The following is a 15568-nucleotide window of genomic DNA, read 5'->3' as shown; positions in this document are numbered from 1 at the left end:
GCTCTTTTGCTATCAAGTCAACACACTCTCTTGAAACTTCTTTTATTACAAATTACATTCATGGTTTATTTTGTTACCATGCCAATATTCCTTTGTTGATACATATATTTATTACCGGGCTACATTGAGATTAAGTTCAATTGCTTGAACTTATCCACTTCGCATATTCAGTTTCAGACGTTATATGATGTATTGGGAGCATCATATTCAAATATTTTCGCAAAGATCTTTTCACTTCGAGTTATAGTAGATTCGGTTGGTCTATGACTCCACTAAATCATTGATTGATTTCGATACCTTGCAGTGATACTTTCATAGAATTGAAGCTTGCGCTAATTGGGTTACTCATTCCATACACGGATTTAATTGCCTATTTATTTGTTAACAATCCATTTTGATATCCACGATCGAAGCAGTCTTAGCACAATTGTGTGTTGAGACAATGGTACATATATTCATTTCATAAGCACAAAGTACCTCCTAACGATTCTTTCGTTATCAATCAAATGCCTTATAGTACTTAATACTTTTTCACCTTCGATCAAAACAGTGGCCCTTTAATGATCCCGTATTCAACCGAAAACTTTATGACATTGTGTAAATCAAATCTCCCGGCTTGTTTCGGTACACTTTCATCTGATCTCAAACACGGTGAACTTGTTCAGTCACCGCTATTATAGAGTTATGTCATTGCGACACCTTGTGGTGTCATTACAAACTTGTAGCTTGTGCTAATCATGGTCAATCGTTTCACACAGGACTACATATACTTTTGCTTGACTCATCATTCAAACATTTCTGATGCAACTACTAACTAAGGCAAGGATACACCAGATTCGCTTGTTTTTCACTCGGCGTATTCTCGCAATTCAAAATTTTCAACACACTAAACTTTACCATTCATCTACTCAGGAGCTGACAGATCATTTTACTATTTCATTTGAGTTGTTGATTTTGAATTCATATAGCGGATGCTATGGTTTGTGAAAACTCGTTTACATATTGCGACCGACCGTTTGAGGATCTTATTAGTCAAAACTCCTCTTTTGTGGACCCCCTACTAGCTGGATTACACTAGGCTATACGTCAAGCACGTCTTATACCGATGACATCAACTGCTATGAGCACACACCTTTTAACCCTAGGATTCGGGTTGATATATATTCTTGGACTCACCAAATGTGAGTAAGGTTTGATTCGGTTTGAAGGTTATCTACCTTGATATTATTCATATACATACACGTGTGACGTAACCATACGGAGTTAAGGTAGTACAAATTTCGAGGACGAAATTTTTCTAACGGGGGGAGAATGTGACAACCCTCACCAAAACAGGTATCTGTACAAGATAATTAATATTTAATTAATGCTTAATTACTGTGCTGGCTTGCCATGATGATTAAACTGCTTCTTGATTTCTGATACATACATGTTCCTGCATCATACTTTATTACTGTCACTCCATTTATTACACACAAAACTACAGTGATAAACTTGATGCACAAAAGCACAGTAGCTCAATAAGTGGATAACCAGTAAACATGCTGACATTACCAGCACTAGACAGATACTGTCTCTGAGGCCATTATGAGCCGGGAATAGATTACTACACTGGTATGGAGTGTAGGGAGGTGAGGATTGCAGAACTGCGTCACTAGGTAATATTTATAGTGACCGGATGTGCCTAAAACATGCTCAAATTACAAAATTCTGCACTCTATTACAAAATTCAGCATTTAACGTAACTAGTGAAGTGCAAAAACATGGGAAAATATATGTATATTTTGGAATCAGAACATTTTAGACAAGTGATTTAAAATATATTTTCAAGTGAGGCTTAAAAATATATTTTTCGGAATTATAACGCATACGTATATTTTGGTAAAATATTATTTTGGAAACTGTAGAAATAGAAATATGTTATTTTTGGGAATATATTAACATAATTTTATTTGGAACAATATATCGAAATACGACGCCATTACTTGGCAGGATATACAGGTACATATATTATTTTAAGAATACGAGTATACAAGTATAAATTACCCCCATCCTGGGGAAGGAAATGCGCATATACAATACTTGAGAAGTATAACTCTAAAATAGTTGTCTAACTATTATTTCAAAACCTTAAAAACAGTTATAACTTGGAATAAGACTAGAAACGTAACCCTAAAACACAAATACTAAGACAAGGCACTACCCGTTTGTCTAATAGACAATAGACCATTGTAGGTAGTCGTGATTGCCGTGGAGATTTGGGTTACGAGTACGAAGACGCAATACTGTGAGTTCATGTCCCCCTTTTCTCTTAACTGTTTTCAGTTTTTATACTTCGGGGGTGAAATACATGTTACAATGATTACAAATACTTTTATACATGGTATGGTTAGCTTAAGGAGGGTTACTACTTAGATCATGTGAGTGGGTAGGCGAAAACTGGAGGCCATTAATCCTCATTGTAGGACCGAGGGTCATTAGCGGTAGATCTATCTAGGTGTAGCGAGCCCAACCCCTGAGTCCGCCGAATGAACCAGGTGGTGACTTTGAGCCCGACGCAAAAATCTGCTAGGTTTGAGTCTTCCTACAGCACTTCACACATATCATTGGCTTTGCAACCCAATGGTGATCTCTTTTTCCTTAATTGCTGCATACCAGGGATTTTCATACATACCGACATTTTTACAAAGGTTTATACCTACTCACTTACACATGAACTCGCTCAACTTTATGTTGACTTTTCAAATTACATGTATTTCAGGAAACTAACGGATCTGGCATGGTATGCACGTATTTTCAAGTTGCGTTTGAATAAAGAAGTCATCCAGGGTTTAGAAGGTGTAACCTCTTCCTGGACGGGTTACATATCCCTAAACCTAGTATTGTTTAAAGTCTTTTGCTAAGTCTTTATGAACTCAATTAAATCAAGTTAAGGTTTGTAACTTATTTCGTGATTGTTGAAAATGGGATTTTTCTAAGCTTTACTAATGGACGAATATCTCATGTTTTTATCATATAGCGTTGTTATGATTGTTGCTATGGTATTAAGAAGTCACACCAAATAAACCCACGCTTCCGCAAAGCCAGGGTGTGACACTTGGTACCTTACCATTTTATGCAATTCTCCCTATCAGCAAAAGAAAAGTGGACAAAAAGTGCTAAGTTTCGATCCGACCTAACCTGTTTTGACAAACACCTAAAAAGTACCTTTGACAAATCGACCGTAACCCGTGACCCAACCCAGCTAATCTAACCCTTTTGCCACCTCTGGGTATTATAAATAAAATGAAATTGTTACCATAAAATGATTCCTTCATTGTTGATTTGTAGTCTACATTTATGCATTCAATGTAGTTCCTATGATGCCCTTCAAATAATTGTTGAATTGGGCCCTCCAAAAGAGTTCCCTTTATTTTATCTTCAAGTTTCTCACAAAGAACCCTATTGAGTTCTTGAACATCATGCTACATAAAAGAATCATATGCATCCCAACCAACAGATTTGGTCAACTTTTTTGTGGCTACACTTGTGTCACTATAAAATAAACTCTGTAAAGCTATAGGAATACTCACTGACATCATATCATTTTCGGTTGTGAGCATGTGATCACACAACCTTCTTGATGTGAAAATAGCATCTTCAGGTTGGGCATTTCGTTCATGAGTTTCTACCAAATTCAACACGATATCTACAAATGCTACAATGCCATATCCACCAAAGGATGTCAGTCACAAATGAATAAAAGATAACTAATTAGCTATCAAGATAACATTAAATAACTTGATTATTAAACGAGTAAAACTGCAAAAACATCACCAAAACAAATAAACATAATATCAACCGTCTCTAAGTCAACACATAACTAACATAGAAATGTATGCATACCTACATAGACACACTTGTGCAGCGACTCATCGCTCTATTGCAATTAAATTGACCATTACCATATTTTAAAGCTTCTGGGGCGTTATTTGCAGGTATGCCAAAGGCTCCTCAAACCTCTGTTTACTTGGATAAACCTAGCACTCCAACATCCTATCTGTCAATCAAGATCAGCTGCGTCAAACTTCTCAATTTTTTCTTTGATATGGCATCTCTCCCATATACAGCATCACTAGGTTGCCGATACATGCTAATTTCCGAACAATCATAAAAGTTTCAAATCACCTGGCTTACAAAGTCAAAGCCTTAATCAAAATACTTTTTTTTTACATTTTCTCAATTCTCATAAAAATAGAAAGCAAAATTACTAAAAATAAGTGGTTCATCAATAATAATTCACAAACCTTCAAAAACCCAACAAAAATTTTCTTTAGCATAAACAACATCTTTAATTTAACACAATTAATCGCACACAAACATCCTAACAAAACATTGAACAAGCTATCTGAATCATCGCATAGCAAGTAAAATAGTTCACAAATACCATAAAACTCACATAATCGAAGGGAAGCGCATATTATCAAGCTTCACCACCATATTTGTACAAAAAACGAATGCAAAAACCGTATATAAAACAACACACCTGAATAGAGGTTGGTTGTATGCGACTTTTAGCGGAAACTATGGTAGTTCCTGCAATGTTCACCGTCTCGATGATGTTATTAATCAAAACCTCAAGACACCACGGAAAAATGATAAAGAAAATTCACATTCAACATAAGAAACTAGTTATTAAAGCCATTAATACAAACCCAAATAAAAAGTGCCGAAAGATTAAAAATCAAAAGTAATACATAAAAGACTTGTCTTCACCAAGTGATGTAAGAGGCTTAACCAAACATGGCCTTTGATTGGCAAGAACCTTACAATCAATCTTGGATCCTGAGACTACTACATACTCTAAAGATGGATGATGGATGATGGTGGTGGGTGTTGGTGTTGTAGTGGTGGTGGAGTGGTGGCAAAGTGGGAGAGTAGTGGTTTGCCAAGGGATGCCTTTCAATTGAACCAAGCACCCTTATTTATAGCTTGAACAGAGCCCTGGCCACGGCCCTGTGTCCAGCGGGCACGCCCCGTGGCCAGTCTTTTCTCTTCCTTCATTAATTGCAAGTGTCAACAGAGGGCCTCACACAACCCCGTGTCTTCTGGGCACGGCCCCGTGGTCAACTCTTTGTTGTACTATCGAGATTATGCGTATCTTTGCGCTGACCACGCCCCGTGTTGAGCTGGGCACGCCCCCGTGGTAGGCGTGGAAGCTTCTACAGGTTTGTCTTTTGTGCAGGCTTCTGACCACGCCCCATGCCCAGCTGGGCACGACCCCGTGGTCAGACTCTGTTTTCTTGTTTTTGCTTTGGGAGATGCTGCCTAGGGGTCGGGCACGTCACGTTTATTCCTCCCTTTTGTATTTTGTGTTGGTTTTGGCTGCTTATTTGCTCCTTTTGTTCTTTTAAGCTCGTTTGGTCCTGTAAATTCAAAAGGAAGAAATAAACACGTTTTTTCCAACATTAGTACTAAAAAGGGTTAGTTTTATGCCTCATTTGATGTAATTTATATGTTGCATTTTGCACACATCAGGGAGTATCAGAAGTGTTCCGACACCGTCTGGAAATCAACTTTGGGTTTAGAGGATCAGGTTTCCAAATGAAATATCTCCTGAGAAGATTCTGCTAGGGGAGTGGTCCTCTGCGAATCCCTATATAGGATGGTTTGAGACTATGGGAGTTAGTTGGGATTGATGATGTTAAGACGGGGCCTTTTGAGACTAGGTTGAAGCTATCTGGGTCTTCAACGAGCCCTTCTGTTTACTTATGATGACTGGGTCAGCTACAACTGGGTTGACTGGGGATACATGGTTTAAAGTTTGGTTTGTTCTTGGGAGCTGGATCTGGATAACTTCTGTTCTTGTGTGTTTATGGGGTTACTGAGTACTGAAGACATGGATTGTTGTGTGCTTGTTGGCGGACTTGGTGTTTATTGCAAGGTATTCAAGTGGGAGATTGTTGGGTTTAATGCGTGAAGTCCTTGTGCGAAATTATGTGCTATTGGACTTGGATGATTAGAAGACTTGGATGGAGACTCGTTAAGTTTTCTTGTTCATTAAGTTGTTAACCCTAATATGTTCTCTCTCTATATATATATCATGTCTATTGTATTGTAATTCTTGTACCAAGCTTAATAAAAAGATCCGTTGCAGCCCGTGGACGTAGGTTCCCCACTCGAACTGAACCAATTAAAATTCTTGTGTTTATGTGTTGCTTTATATTTTCTCGTTTATTATTCCGTGTTCGTTGTGAGTCGGTTATTCCGTTGCGCCACTTAAGACCCAACAATACTGCTATGCTACAAGCTCTTTAATTTTTGGGTATTTATTATGTGGAACTTTTGCAATATTTTAATCTAAACACCTTTCACTTTGGCATATCTTCTTTATAACTAAAAAACTATAGACATCCGTTAAGAAACAAACACAAATAATCCAAGGTAGGCTTGGGACAAATATTCTTTTGTCTGTCGTTCCGGCTCTATCCTAAGGAATGCACATAGTATTAATAAACTTTATCGCAACCATGAGAATCTTCTCTTATATATGCTCCATGTAGTGTAGCAGAATTTGACAAATTTTGAAAACTAGAGGGCTTTTGAGAACTAACATTTTTTCTTACGTGAGGTGTGATTACTACATTCACATTGCTACATTCCTATTAAAAGATCTCAAACGATTGTTAATGTTGCAATATGGTTGGAAATCTTAAATATGCATCTACAGCACGAATATACCTTATTTAATTAAACATGTTAAAAAAGTCAATGGACGAAACTAGAAGGTGTAATGGCAACAGTGGCGGATCCAGGGGTGTTTTGTCGGTTCCCGGGAACCCCCTTCGTTTTAAAAAAAAAATGAAAAAAATAGTGGAAATTTTATATGATTTGAAAAAAATAGTGAGAATTAGTGAAAATCTATCAAAAGAAACCTGGTGCGAAAAATTGCTGGATCCGCCACTGAATAGCAATTTCCTTAATGCAAAATGGGCGCCTAGTACTTGTTTTAACACAACCACATGTATCTACACAACGCTTGTTTCCTCTTCATGTATTGTTATCATCAACTACACTAAACAGCCCCTCTCATTCCTTGTAAATTGTTTCCAACTATTGGCTCTTGATCACTAATCCCTAACATGTGTATCATTAGTGTCAGTTGAAAATTATTATTAACTTTTATGTATTCAAAATTTGTAGTTCCTCTATATAAAATACAACATAAATGACATTATTATAGGTCCAAAGTAGGTAAAAGAGGAATGAAGAAAGCATGGTAAGGCAAGTATATCATTAGAAACCAACACTATTCCTAAATGCTTCCCTATAAAGCTCACATCTTCAATGTTTCTAGCACAAAGTGTCAACCATGGAATCAAGCTATCATTACTCAAGTAATGGTAGGCAAAAGTTAGCAGCAAAAAGGTTTGTCTACTTGTTTTAATTTCTTTCTTTAACATCAACAAAGAACCTACATTACTTTTAAAACAATTTTGACTCGTTTACCTTATAAACATGTTTATATAAGTTCGTACATAATTATAAAAATATAGCTACTTATAAAAGTTGGTCAAGTGAATTCACATGAACTGGTTTTGTTTAAAAAAATATATTATTAGTGTAGTATCATCTTTTTGTGGCTAGAGGTAGCACAACACTTATTTACAAATTAAAGAAAAAGACCAAAAACTTTTTTAGGTCATCTAGCTTAAACCCATTTATGGGTTTATATAATGGGTCAGATAGATAAAATTTTAAATGCTTGGTACTAAATATGTGAGTCAAATGGGTCAAAGATTGCTTATATGAATTCATATTCATATGCTATATTAAATTTATTATCCTTGTAATAATATAATCTTAGGGGATAGTTTAAATGAAAATCACTTTTAACACGAAAACTCGAAAACTAACTAAAAAAGCATAAAAAACACACAATTTTTTTTCAATTTTTTTTATTAAAAATCGTTGGTTTTTGTATATAAAAAAATTAAAAAAAAAATTGTACTGCATATGTGTAATAATTCACATGTGACACATGTGCACTACAAAAAAAAGTTTTTTTTTTTTTATTTTAAAAAAAGTTTTTTTATATACCTAAAATAGCGAAAATTGGTATGCAAAAAAATAGTATGTTTTTTAGGCTTTTTTTAGTTAGTTTTCGAGTTTTCGTGTTAACTAGTATTTTTATTTGAACCTTCCCCTATAATCTTGTCGGTGAGAATTAAACAAATAAGGGAGTGTTTGGGATTGTTTATTTCAGTGACTTATTAGGTTATTTACTTTTTGAAAAATTAAAGGGTGTTTGACATGAAATTGTTATGTGAGGGGAAAAAGGTCAATAAGTCACTCTATTGTGACCTATTAACTTTTTCAAAAAGTTATAAGTTGTTTCGAAAAGCTAAGCCAAACATGGCCTAACTACTTATCAAAATTTTCAAAATAATTAACAAAATACATATCACAATTGTCCCCTACGTGTCAGTCTTTTGTAAATGGTCAATTACAACTTCATTCATAATACTTTCAACTGCTTTTTGTCAACGCTTCAAACGTATTATCAATCATTTAGTCTTTTGTAAAGACAATAATGAATCACTTTGACATAAAATGCATTATCAAAAAAGACTATAATTAAGCCAAAAACTGTCAAAGATTAGACAAAATCCCACTACTAAAGTCTAAATCGTAAGCATCAAGCATGAACAAAAATTTGTTAACTATTACCCAGTACCCACTATAAATAAATTTGATTGCAAAAAAAAAAAAAAAAAAAAAAAAAAAAAAAAAAAAAAAAAAAAATTGGGCCTACGTGATGTTAGTGCTATCTCTTGGACTTTGAAAAAGACTTTTAGAAATTGGGCTTTAGAGTTTGGGCTCGGAAGGCCCTGAATCTATTTTTACAAGGGAAGTACAAAGCAATATCTATTGGGTTAACCGTAATTATAAAAAAGCGTTTATACCAATTGGGTGGTCAATTGGCAAAGTCAAAGCCTTTAACATAGGGAGAGAGAGAGAGGTATTGGGTTTAAGTCTCACGACAAGAATAAAAGAATTATTTAAAAAAAAAAAAACCGTTTATGGGTCAACCCGATTAGACTAATTGCTTCCGACCCTTCACACAACCACACGACCCTATTTTAATGTGTTGTGTTTGTAAGTACAAACAAATTTGCTTTTCCTCTTATTTTTTTATGTTAACTACTAATAATATGATCATCAAGACCTTTTACATATAAACAATTTACATTTCTACTGGTTTGAAGGTTGATCGGAAAAGTTGCAATTGTAACGGGTGGCGCGAGAGGAATCGGAGGTGCAACCGCAACATTATTGTCGGAAAATGGGGCGCATGTCATAATAGCTGATATATTAGATGAAGTTGGTGTAAATCTTGCTAAGTCTATTAGAGGCCTATATGTGCACTGTGATGTCTCTAAAGAATCTGATGTTGAATCTGCAGTTCAACTTGCTCTATCTTGGAAAGGCAAACTTGATATCATCTTCAGCAATGCTGGAATTATTGGTACCAAAACACTAAATTTCTATAGACTTCGTATAGCTAGTGAAAAACAAAATCTAGGAATATATTATCTTTTTGTGCGTATATAAAATATTAGTTAAATATAAAGCCTTAAATAAAGAAAATATAAAATACGTAGTTGTAAATAAACTAGTAAATGAGAAAAGTAAAGAGAAAACTAACCGGTCCGACCAGTTCAAACAGACACAACCGGTGGTTGTGTGTCCGGTTATGGTCCGGCTCTGAATACACCAAGTATATATGCATCTATTTATCCAAAAACATGCATCAAGTGATCAAACCGTGTGCTTGAAACGCACAAATAGATGTTCTACGTGTCTACTTAGCTTTCAACAGAAGTAGTAAAATAAAGAGTTAATGAGTAAAGGATTAAATTGTTCGGGTCAAAAACAAACAATTTTAAAGTACATATCATAACGGGTTGGATTCATCCATAAACACTTAGTTTTGTGAGTTTAATCAACATCTAATATCTTAAATATGATTAATTTGTTCAAGTAAAAGGATTTATAATTAGGTTAACTTGAATGTATTTCAAGTGAATTTTGACCCGTTTGACATATGAAGCCCGTTCTCTCTATTTTACTCGTTTGGCTTGTTAGACAACGACCTAAATTTTCCCCTGCTCGTAGGGACAATTTGAGATGTCCTTTCTACCTTTTATTTAGGCTACATTATTTGGTTCACTTTGTGACACTTCACTTCTCATTCTTATACAATTTCGTTTTAGATAACGGAAGGAGCATTACAAATCTTGAAACGAACAAATTGGCGACTTTAATCAACGTCAACGTTAAAGGTGTAATACACGGGATAAAACACGCAGCACGAGCAATGATCTCAGCAGGCAGTGGCGGGTCAATCGTGTCCTCATCAAGTTCAGCAGCAATCATGGGAGGCCTTGCGTCACACGCGTACACCCTAACCAAAGGCGCGATTCTTGGAATAACAAGAAGCGCAGCGTGTGAGTTGGGAGTTCATGGCATTCGTGTAAATTGTGTTTCACCGCATGGAATCCCTTCGGAAATGCTTGTGAAATCATATCAAGAGTATTTAGGGAAACCAAATATGACCATAGAGGAAGTGAGTGACATAATAGGTAGAGAAGGAAGCTTACTAAGTGGGAGATGTGGAAGCTTTGAAGATGTTGCACAAGCTGTGTTATTTCTAGCCAGTGATGAAGCCGGATATATAACCGGACATAATTTGGTTGTCGACGGGGGCTTTACTTCGGCTTCGGTTGAGATGAGTTCTTTTTATAGTGACAAATGATCATATGATTATGTTGTGAATCACTGAGACATTAATTTTATTGTACGTTTAGGATATACTATGAGCCTCAAAAGTTCTGTATATTCTTAATATCTTGTGTCTCATGCTAGAATATACTATGAGCCTCAAAAGCTCTATATGTTGCCTGAAAAGTTCTATATATTAATGCAGAAAAAAAACAAATATTTAATCAACCCCGTAGGGTTCTCATAAAACATTATTTTGCTAGAAAAATGTTTGTAATTTCACTGCTAGAAAACTATTATTATTCCTACCAAAATTTCCTACGTATTTCGTACGAACGAAAATGCCGACACTTTTCCTACGAAATTCCGACAAACAATAGAGGGTCTTAGTTTTGTGAAAAAAGCAACAAAAAATGACAAATTGGTTTGCGTAGGAAAAGTGTCGGAACTTCATAGGAATCGGTATTCGTAGGAAAAGGGTCGGAACTTCCAAAATTCGTTTTTATTTTAAACATTAGTCGGAAATTCGTAGGAATCGATATCAAAACGATTACAACGAGAGATCGATGAATTTTGAAATTGGCAGAAGTAGTCCGTTTAACTAACCTAATGAAGGATATAGACTAGCTAACTAAATAAGTTTGAAACTACAGAGATAGGCCGTGAACTTTCAACGGTTGTAAAGAAAACAACTTAAACTTTTGTTGACCACTTTTGACTAAGACATATGTTCCAACAAACTCCACCTTAGGGGGAGCGGGGCACCCTCGGTGACCCCGTGCGGGGACCAATTTTGCCAAGTGGGGCGGTGCCGCCATCCAGGCGGTGAGCCAAATCGGGGAACAATTTCGGGAAGGAGGCACCGATGAAAGGAAGGAGAGAGGGAAATCGGGGACCAATGAAAGTTGTTCTTTTTTTTTTTAATAAAAAAACAATTCCCCTAAGAGGGGTGCACCCCGTACGTTTTTGGACAAGAGGGAAGTTATAGAGGGGAAATGACATGGCAACGTATGATTGGGTTAAAAAAAGTTTCCGCTCACCTAATTAGGGGGTGCCCCCTTCACCCTTATGTGAACTCATCAATATTTAAAACTTTAAGCAAAAAATTCAAGCAGTGCTAAAACTTCAAACTTGTCACCACTTTAGTTAATATGTCAGCAGCATTCCCTGAAGTGTCAACTGCCTCCATTTGATGTCTGTAGAATTTACCACTTCTCGGATTAAGTGTAGTTACATTTATATGTTTTGTTCTCTCATTAAACAACTGATTATTTGATAAATGAATTGCACCATGGTTATCATAGAGAACCACTCCATCACCAACTGCATCTCCAAGCTCTGTTACAAAACCTTTAAGCACCATGTAATTTCTAATTTCCCATTTGGGCATCATAATCCACAAGGGAAAAGTACCATATATATACTCTTCAAAGTATCTTAAAGAACATATCTAATTATTACATGGATCAACAAGCTGCAGCTATAGTCTCGCATTAACATCATGGAGAACATTTAGAATCCATCAAAACTTCTTATAGTTATTTTCGTCACATAATGATCACCACTTATAAAACTATTAACTTCACAAAAGCAACATATGAAGCGGTATCTGAATCCGACTCAACTTTCCACCAAACACGACTTTGATATGTTTTAATTTCATTAGAAATTAAGTTACTCAGCATTTTGATTATCATCCTCAAAATATGAACCCTGTACCAAACTCAAACTTTCATAACAATATGTCCACTCCATTGCCCCACAGTAGATACTGCATTTGTCTAAGCCTTTCCCATAATGATCTCTTGCCATGAAAAAAGCAGCATCTGAAACCCCTTTGAGGGCCCATCATTGCTATCACCTACAAAGTACAAACACTGTTTTCAAGCATCTCAATCTTGCGTCCCATCTGACAGTCTGACAAGTATCAAACATATTCCATCTCTTGCTTATCCACCATGTGGTTTCTCAGTGCAGCATCTATATGGAACGATACCAACCCAATATCCGGCCCGTTTTAACTCTATCTCCAAACCCATACCCAACTTTTGGGTTCAAATATCTCTTGCACCAACTTTTGGAGTTCAAATAACTCTTGAAGCATTATTATACTTCTTTTTTTTTTTTAACGACCAACGAATCCTCTAAATTGGCTACTGATAAAATTCACCACATCGGGATACACTTGCCTCTGAACCGGAGAAAGCCCTCACCTAGGGCCGAAGCCTATAAAAACTTGCCCGAAGGCACGAGAGTGCGTTTAGGTAAACCCCACTCACTTCAAGGATCGAAGTAGTGATCACCCCCTAGTCTCCCATCATCACCAAGTGCCGCGGAAACTAACCGGGGGGGGGGGGGGGGGACTCGAACCTCGCCTATCCATCTTTACATTTATATTTTCTCCACTAATCACTACACATACAAATTAGATACATACTCTCACAAACACGAGATGGATCTACCAGTTAACAAGACCCTTAATTCCAGTTGGTTTAATGTTTTCCTCTTTCTCCTATGTACCCTAATCAATATATACCATATGAATTTAACCAATTGAAGTGTTAACAAGTCAATTAGTTTGGTGACTTTTGGTACATGTTGAGGGATTTAAATATACCAAAATTAGGTTAATGACATTTTAATAAAAGTGCAGTGACTTTAATAATATTACTGATATTACCAATGTTATAAAACCGGTTCATATTACTGACATTTTACTAAGCTCCCAAACAAGAACAAAAATAAGGTTCACTACTAGTTTCTGAAATATATTCTAGCTGTTTGGTTGGTAGTTTTTAAACAACATATTTCTGATTTTTGAAATCATATTTTGTACGACAATCCTTCGAAAATATAACACAACTTAAAACAGTTTGATTTACGGTTTAACAAAACTTGTCTAAGATTCAAAGGGGTTGGTAAAAACATTATTTTACAGCAGAAACAGTATGCATCAAAGAGATACCATTATACCAACAAAGTGCAAAGTTCAATTATAAAGTAAGATGCAAACAAGTGCAGGTTTCTGCTTGTGGTGGAGTTCATCATATAAATTCTACACTAAAATACCCTTTTAAAGATAAAATTTATGAAAAAACTTCTACAGAATCTTAAAGTCTTGTTCTGCTCCTTTATAAAGGCACCAGGCTTTCAACATAAAAGCTTATTTGCTCTACCTTTATGGCTTTTGAGCACACAAATTGATGACCCAAAGAGAACTGTAATGATTTAAAACATCTATTCTTCTTGTTATAGGTGAGCACACTCATCACCTTATTCCTAAACACCTTGTTTGAGGAGAAGATAATCTCATCCATCTTAACAGCATCTAATGGGAAAGGACAATATAAATCAATCCAAGATTCCGGGAATGTAATGGTTTCTCTAACCCAAACACGTTTTTCATAGTCTTGTAATACCCATATACGCATTCCCTTGCTTTCCACTACACGATCATGACATACAACTCCTAAAAAGCCACTGATACTTATGATGTCAGGATGGTTATCTTTAATTAAAGTTTTGCCGTTCCTAGTGTAAACTGTAGAGGATTTGCGGGGCACAACACCTTGAGGAGTTCTAATCACTGAAAACTGCTCAGTTCGCAAGTCAAACGCGAGTATGTCATACGGTCCACAAGGCACTAAATGTACTACACTATTGACACAAACGCTATCTTTGATCATGTCATGGTTTTTTAAATTATCCCAACTAAAACCATCAGGAAGCTCCAAATGAATCTTTCTCCATGAATAACTTGACAAAGAAAAAATCATAATCTCCATTGTAGTAGGTTTAAAAAGTGAATTCTTCATGATCAAAATCTTATGCTCGTTCCTGGACTCGTCAAACCCAAACAAGTAACGCAGACGCACATTTTTATAATCTTGATTCATCAGATAATCGGGATCAGTGAGTTTAAAAACCTTATGCGTGCTAGGGTTAAGAACGTAAATATGAGCGTAATTGTAACGGAACAACGCTTTCTTACAAGTAAAACATACTAACCCGTTTAAATGTTGGGCATTTGTGATGTCATTGGAGCATGCGTTGTCCAGTGTCATGAGATGAGTGACCGATCCACTGTCATGAGCGGCTGAGAGAAAGTGCCGTTTGTACGTGGAATAATCGTAAGTGGAAATGAATAAGGGGGTGCGGTGAGCAGCGGAAGCGCAAGTGAAGTGGAGTTTGGTGAATGATGGATGGGATATGTGTGAGAGCCATGGTTTGGAGAGAGATCTGAATCGGAGTATGGATTTGACGGGAAGTCTAGAGAGGATGTCTGCGATGATTTCAACCGGAAGTGAAACCTTTGCCTTCTTGGCCAATTGATCATCTTTGATCGTCGATCCCTCTTCTTCTTCTAGGGTTCCCATTATCTTTTTTGTTTGAAAGAACAACAGGGCACATGAAACTCGGGGTTCTTTACTTTTGTTAATTTCTTTTCTCTTGTTTTTTTTATAGTTCAGTACTTTTGTTTTCGTTTTTTATTTTTCTTTTCTCTTGTTTTTTTATAACTAGGTTATTTGACCGCACATTGCGGCAGGATATTAGCACGAGCATTAAATTGGCATTGATTCGGTTCGCTAAATTATTGTACTGATAAGATACATGCACTCTATATAAACTCCATATAGAAAGCAACATGTGCTTTACATCGACTGAGAGCGATAAAAACGAACACACGTACCTACATCGATGGTGTTCGAACGATATCGATTGATTTAGATTGCCACAGTATTGGTATCGATATTCATTTATCGTCACAAAGATTAATGAAAAATTATCGAAACCATAAACCATA

General features: G+C 36.1%; 2 protein-coding genes across 2 annotated transcripts; one reads left to right on the top strand and one right to left on the bottom strand.

Moving 5' to 3' along the window:
* Window positions 1-7291: 7291 nt before the first annotated feature.
* Window positions 7292-10992, top strand: LOC110921705 (short-chain dehydrogenase reductase ATA1). The gene is made up of 3 exons (XM_022166053.2): window positions 7292-7407; window positions 9249-9508; window positions 10257-10992. The coding sequence occupies exons 1-3, from the start codon at window positions 7352-7354 to the stop codon at window positions 10796-10798; spliced, it is 858 nt and encodes a 285-aa protein (XP_022021745.1). The 5' UTR covers window positions 7292-7351; the 3' UTR covers window positions 10799-10992.
* A 2903-nt stretch (window positions 10993-13895) lies between these two features.
* LOC110895645 (F-box protein At5g65850) lies at window positions 13896-15140 on the bottom strand. Its single transcript, XM_022142967.1, has one exon. It carries the CDS (start codon window positions 15138-15140, stop codon window positions 13896-13898), a length of 1245 nt encoding a protein of 414 aa, XP_021998659.1.
* Window positions 15141-15568: the final 428 nt, after the last annotated feature.

Source organism: Helianthus annuus, chromosome 2 (assembly GCF_002127325.2).
Source record: "Helianthus annuus cultivar XRQ/B chromosome 2, HanXRQr2.0-SUNRISE, whole genome shotgun sequence".
In the NCBI taxonomy this organism is placed as follows: domain Eukaryota; kingdom Viridiplantae; phylum Streptophyta; class Magnoliopsida; order Asterales; family Asteraceae; genus Helianthus; species Helianthus annuus.
This window is presented reverse-complemented; position numbering and strand designations above follow the sequence as displayed.